General features: G+C 41.0%; 1 protein-coding gene across 2 annotated transcripts; it reads right to left on the bottom strand.

Moving 5' to 3' along the window:
- Window positions 1-398: 398 nt before the first annotated feature.
- On the bottom strand, window positions 399-4,541 carry LOC123443415 (probable serine/threonine-protein kinase PBL7). Of its 2 annotated transcripts, none has more exons than XM_045119768.1 (5): window positions 4,103-4,541; window positions 3,506-3,699; window positions 3,164-3,353; window positions 1,927-2,318; window positions 399-1,251 (listed from the first exon to the last, which is right to left on the bottom strand). In XM_045119768.1, the coding sequence occupies exons 1-5, from the start codon at window positions 4,209-4,211 to the stop codon at window positions 742-744; spliced, it is 1,395 nt and encodes a 464-aa protein (XP_044975703.1). In that variant the 5' UTR covers window positions 4,212-4,541; the 3' UTR covers window positions 399-741. The 2 variants fall into 2 exon arrangements, with proteins under 2 accessions (XP_044975703.1, XP_044975704.1); XM_045119769.1 differs by having other exon boundaries at window positions 3,506-3,690; window positions 4,103-4,513.
- Between the last annotated feature and the right edge of the window lie 2,037 nt (window positions 4,542-6,578).

The following is a 6,578-nucleotide window of genomic DNA, read 5'->3' as shown; positions in this document are numbered from 1 at the left end:
GCAGGAAATTAGCAAGCCTTTCAGCATGGAGATCATCATTTTTGGGCGATTTTTAATCAAGAGAATCGAAGTGTTTCTAGTTGGCAGGGAAACCTCAAAGAGGATCACACTCTAGTTACACAGAGTGAAGAGAAAGCTTTTACTTCCTTTCAAATCCTGGGCACACCACTTCCTGTAATCTTCTTCTTTTCACTTTGTAAATTGTACATAACTTTGTAGATATTCTTTATATAAAATTTTACAGTAGGACCCTTTCCTAATGTTTTCCTGTCACAAAAAAAAAAGCAACATATAAACTCTTCCTTGGTTTACGTTACTAAGGCTTAAAAGTTAAATGTTGGTGTCGTGAAGGTACTGGCAGAAAGAGAAAAGGAATAGGACATGGACCCAAATGTATATGCTGCAAGACATTACCATTTCATCTACATGGACCCAAAACTCTGGCTGCATCCAGAACCAACAATAGACTGGAAAAAGGATTGTACACACTGATCCATAAATTAGGGGGGTTATTACATTTATTCACAAAGCCCCTGAAACAATACCTATATGTGAAATTCAGACCGTGTAATGTATGCAGCGAAACGATGGTGGATGTGACAGGCTCCACCGGTGAAACCTTGGGAGCGCTCACTCTGGTGGTGCAGTACTACACACCTCGCTGCGCATTATTCCTCCTCTCCTAACAACGCTTTCTTCAAAATCGCCAGCATGCCAAAACCTCAGGCAGAGCTCAGCTCACTATCCAAGGATTTCATCGGTTACACGCACTTTGCTTGCCTTCTCATGGCGTCTCCAAGCCTCGGCCCAGACATTCGCGTCTGCAAGTGCGCGGTCTCGGTCGACGCCATTTGGAACAACCCTGCCCCGTACTCCACGATTGGAGCCACTCCTGCAATGCTCTTTTCCTTCTGGAATGAAGTCATTCATACGGTCATGCATCGATGTTTGAGCTCCAAGTTGACTAGGCAAAGCATCATCTTGGTTAACCTGCTCCTCTGACACTTTTGGTGTCGAAGGGCCATCAAGGCAACGACGACCAGCAGCGTCATTCCCATTGTATGTTTGTGATGACAAATAGGAGAGAGCAGCAGCAACTTCCCTAATCAGAGGGCGGTTCCTTGACTTTTCCTGCAAACACATCGCTGCAATAGCCAAGGCCTGGTACAAACCCCTCTTTGGAAAGCGGCCACGCAACAAAGGATCGGCCATCTTTGGAAATTTCCTTTGGTCTTTGAACAATGGACGAGCCTGCAAATGGATTCGTAGCACATTCAATTCAACATTAGCTTACTTATGCTCAGTATGTCGAAGGAAATGTATGAACACACTCGATTTATGACTGCATATATAGTTCGAGTGAAACTATTTCTTTAGCTGCCAAGGGACCAACATAAATAAATCAAATGATGCACCAGATTTGAATATGACAAAAATCCTGGAGATGTAAAACAAGATGATTAGTTCCTGGCCATATAACTACGGAAGTGTGCCTAGCTCACTTGGTTGGGTTCAAGTCATTATGGATGCGAATTTAGGCTCCTACTTATGCTGTAGGGGGGCACCTCTACAGCTTTCTTTCGAAAAAGATGTATACAACTAGGCAGCTAGTTAGCAACAGATTAATACTGGTTCCCAGAAAATACCACACTCCATACCCATAAAAAGTTGTACATATTTCCAGCATCAAACACATGCACTGTTATTCTATTCATCAGTTTAACCACCACATGCCACATAGCCTTTTTTTATCCTTCCCCAACTGTATCCACAGGTAAGGAACATAATCGAAATGAAATAACAATGCATGCCTATTAAGCTTTATAGCTTTTTCATACTTCTCTAGACATTTATCCATTTTTGTTCTTCTTTTATAAACTATGATTACTGGACCAGTTAGTAGCACGTGAGATTGGCAAAACCTACCCATGAGACTAAGTCCTGTTCCTCACGAGGCCGATTGCTATCGAGTGCCCTTCGTCCTGTAATTAGCTCGAGGAACACCACACCAAAACTATAGATATCAGACTTATTCGTTAGCTGTCCAGTCGCGGCATACTCAGGAGCACAATAGCCATAAGTCCCCATGACACGGGTTGTCACATGAGTCTTATCACCCACAGGACCAAGTTTAGCAAGTCCAAAGTCGGACAACTTCGCATGATACCCTTCAGCAAGAAGAATGTTTGATGGCTTAATATCTCGATAAATAACTGGTGGATTTGCCTTATCATGTAGGTATTCCAAACCAGCAGCTGCGCCAGCAGCTATCTTCATCCGTGTTGTCCAATCTAGAGGTTCTTTATTGGGTGGAAGGTCTGTTCAAAGCATCAACAGTACTTTATTAATTGGGGTATCCAGTAAATAACAGCATATAACAGTATAAAGCACATTCATGGGAAACTCTAATAGGTGGAAGTAAGAAAATGGTAAATCATGACAGAAAATATCTTAGGTTTCAAGATTAGTGGACTGTCAAGGAGCATGTTAGGTCTTCACTTCTTATTGACGCATGTGGTATAATAATACTCCCTGACACTTATTTTGGATCGGAGGGAGTACTAGAAAGGAACACAACGTTAGATAAAAGAACCACTGTTTAATAATAAATATTTACTCAAGAAATTGATTATGATTAAAATCTGAGTAATTTCTCAAGGGTAACTAATCCATCATTAACATTATCCCCTCGATGGATTCTGTTTAGGATAATCCCATCACTGGATTATTAGATAGCTAGGTTCATTATTTGATAGGTCATCAGAGCATCCCATTCTAGCTTAAGCTTTTGATCAAATATAGCAAGCAATGGAATCAGGAATAACCTAGATCACATTTAACTAGGACCTACTGAACAAAGAAGATGATGCCAAAAATATCCCCATGAACAAAGAACATAAGAAAGAAATACTTCATTAAATCAACCGACAAGAACTGATAGTTAAACTTGTAGCATTTCTCACAAGTTAGAACAACTTTTCACCATGTCCAAGTACCCAGATATGCTAAGTATTACGAACTATAATGTGCTGATATTGAAAAATAAAGATCCTACAATCTACATATATGCTCTCATTACTATAAATTAACAAATGATTTCTGAATTCTGATGATTGTATCCTGATACTAGTATAAGTTCACCCATTTTCCAACATAAACTAACCGTGCAGATGGTCTTCTAGTGATCCCAATGGCATATATTCATAAACGAGTAAGCGTTGATCACCGTCAACACAGTAGCCTATCAAATTGACAAGGTTAGGGTGATGCAAGAGGTTGAGCATGAGAACCTCCACAAGGAATTCTCGGTTCCCCTGAAGCCCATTTAGATCAAGTTGTTTGACTGCAACAACCTGCCATGCAGCAAATGCTGAAACAATATTATCATACAATACGGAAAATATGGGCAAGATTATTATAGTTTCCACATCTCCCATAAGTGATATTCAATGAGAATTATATTACCGTAGGTGAGAAGTATAGTTTATAATTAGCAAATACAAACCTGACCATCATTCAAATATGCTTTATACACACAACCAAATCCTCCTCGACCCAACTGAGAATCCTGGCTGAAGTTTTTGGTAGCATCAACAAGCTCACGCAGAGTGAAGATCGTTGCTTCATTATTTGTGCCATTTCTCTGGATTCCTTCAATATGCGTGGATTCAGCCCTCAGTGGGACACTTTCTGATGACTCTGAAAAATCAACTGTTAATGATCTACTAGTGTTCATAATTTTGGCTTCCACTTTACTAATCGTGTTTCATTTTCTGTTTCCTTGATAAAGCTCTGCAGCTACTCACAAACAAAACTTGTAACTGCTAGAAGAATTGCAATACCACAAGAAAGTAAAGGTGGACTCGCCACTGGAAATTTCTGATGGTTGACCATAAGACTATAACACATCATTAAAAAAAAATTACCCTCCAGCTCGGAACCATCCCCAACAGAGAATTTATTGGGATCAGGAGCTGAAGAGACTCGATTATTACTTCTTTCCGCGAGATGAAGATACTGATGAACCAACACAAAAACATTTCTCGCCTGATTATGGTAGGTAAAGAACAGAGGGGATTAATAGGGCAGGACGCATCATCACCTGAGGCGACTCCATGGTCGATTCCGCTGGAGTCCTCGTTGTCGTCGTGCTCCTTCACCACCACCTCCTCCTCCTCAGGGCACCGGAACAGGCACGACAAGAAGCCCATCTCATAATCCGGCCTCGACAGCCCCAACAAGAGGGCTGGAATCAAGAAAATCCGAGAAATCCCCAACCCCTAGCCACCGCGGAGGAGACTTTAGGTCACCGGGATAGCAAGGATTCCTCGGCAGCCAGGAAAATTAGTCAATTGTTTCTTTCTCGGAGGGGACTGATCAATTGTTTAAGGTCGGACAAAGGAGGAAAAAAAAAGGAAGAAAGCGAGAGAATGGATAAACGGATGAAGGGGGCAAAAGTCTCCTCCCACAAACGAAACGAATAAGTATAAAATTGAAGGCGCAAAAACGGAGCAGTGAGTGAGTGACGCTGTGCGATGGGGATGCCGGGCCCGGGAAGCAGCTAATTCCCTGGTTAATTAGTCATCAGTCAAAGGATTTGATTTGGACGCAAGTTGCATTCGTGCCCCTACGGGGACTGTCTATTTCTCTTCTGCCCCACCACTATGTGTCAAAGATGTCCCAGTGCATGAATCTGCTCGCCCCAATGCCCAACTTGCTCTTCTCGTCAAAAAGATTCAAAACATGTGTTATTTTCCTGTTATACTAATGTTGAATGATACTAATATGCGAGCATGTAATGTTGATCGTGCACGTGAGCTGGTCTTGGAGTTCTTACTTTTTTTACACACCAGGACTTATCAGCTGTGGAGATTCACATGCTTGACCGTCATTATTACCAACTCTGTCACGGTTTAGAAAGTGTGTTTGGAAATTTTCTAAAACCGAGGTGATTATTGATTGGCTGTGACATGGGTTAAAAAATAGCATTCACACTACACATGCATATAAAAATAATACAACGAAGTACTAATTAGCTCCTAGGAGTAAATGCAATACGTCCTAAACCTTATCTATTGTAAAAATACATGTAAATTTAACTATGCCTTCTAAAGCGCGACGGGGAAGTACTTAATATCGGTTGAAAATTAGGCATTTTCTGGTTGAATTTAGTCCAAGAAATCAATAGGAAAAACATAATAGTGAAAATAATTCAAACGAACAATAAATTGTTGAAACTAGTCATGGAGTCGAAATCATAAGAAAAAGACGTCATATTTATATCGATTACTACTATTAGTACTCAAACAGTAACCCTAACAGAAATGATAGAGTGGCATACGGAACAACGAAAGTGGAAGCAGATGCGCCATTCGTCATGTCGTCTAAGAGGATGTTGACATCGGGGAGGAAGTCGTTGTTAGGGAACTCGTCGTCGACCCCAGTCACGATGAACAAGTATCCAGCAGTCCCGCTGAAGCGCTCCCCAAAAACCTGATCACACCTGTCCTGTACCGGATCACAAGAGCGGAAGTTTCAGAGGCCTTTGTCTCACTCCCCGGTGCACGCTGAGAAGCGAGATGGGAAAAAAGAGAAGCGACACAATGTTCTGGAACGAGGCGATGTGTTGTACGTCTCATTGGGAAGAGGAGCAACCTCTTATAGGCATGCCGAGATGAAACTGAAAATGAAGGCACTAATTCTCATTAAGGAGAGAAGAAACAGATGCACTAAAAATCCTATTAAGTGATTAGTTTATCTTTCATTAGTAGGCCAATCGTTTCATTCTTGCATGACAGAAATATGCTAGCACGCACGGAATGAAGAATCTATTGTGCTAATGGAGAAATGAAACTGAAACCAAAATATTCATGCCATCAATGGGGAGATGAATGACAACATTCACAACCATTTGACTTCATTTTTCACTAACGCAAAAATCTCAGCTTCTTGTCATTCATGAACATGCCACATGGGCCTATAGGGTTTTCCAAGAAATTATTGAATATAAGGGATGGTCTAAATACCAATAATTCTAACTATGCCCCACCAGATCCCAAAGGCACATCAAGTTTTCCTATGTTTCCAAAAAACGTTGTTTATATACCGATGCTTCATTGGAGACTGTTAAGTTGAACTGCCACCTAGAACTCCACGCCACACTTGTTCACAACTTGAACAGTGGACTATGCCTTGAAGTGCAAGTTTTGTGCAAACAAGTTTCACGTTAGAGCCTTGGCTGATACTAGACCGCTATACAAAACTTTCCCGCGGGTAGGAGCATATACGTCATACTCCGGGGCCTCTTCATGAGTTTATTAAAGAGCACCCAACTCTCACATACTGCGACGTTTAACAGTCTAACTCATATAGGTGTGTTCTTTCTAGATGTTCTGTAGGACAACATCTTTGCCTACCCAAGCCATTTAGAACACATTAAGATAAATATCAACCTTCCATACAGAATAGGAGATAATTGCATCATAACAGAATGGATCTTTAATAAATATTCTCCTCTGAGTTATTCAATAGCTTGTCTTGCCAATTCTAATTCACGGGATCTCTCATCACATAGAATG

This window comes from Hordeum vulgare, chromosome 3H (assembly GCF_904849725.1).
Source record: "Hordeum vulgare subsp. vulgare chromosome 3H, MorexV3_pseudomolecules_assembly, whole genome shotgun sequence".
In the NCBI taxonomy this organism is placed as follows: Eukaryota; Viridiplantae; Streptophyta; class Magnoliopsida; order Poales; family Poaceae; genus Hordeum; species Hordeum vulgare.
This window is presented reverse-complemented; position numbering and strand designations above follow the sequence as displayed.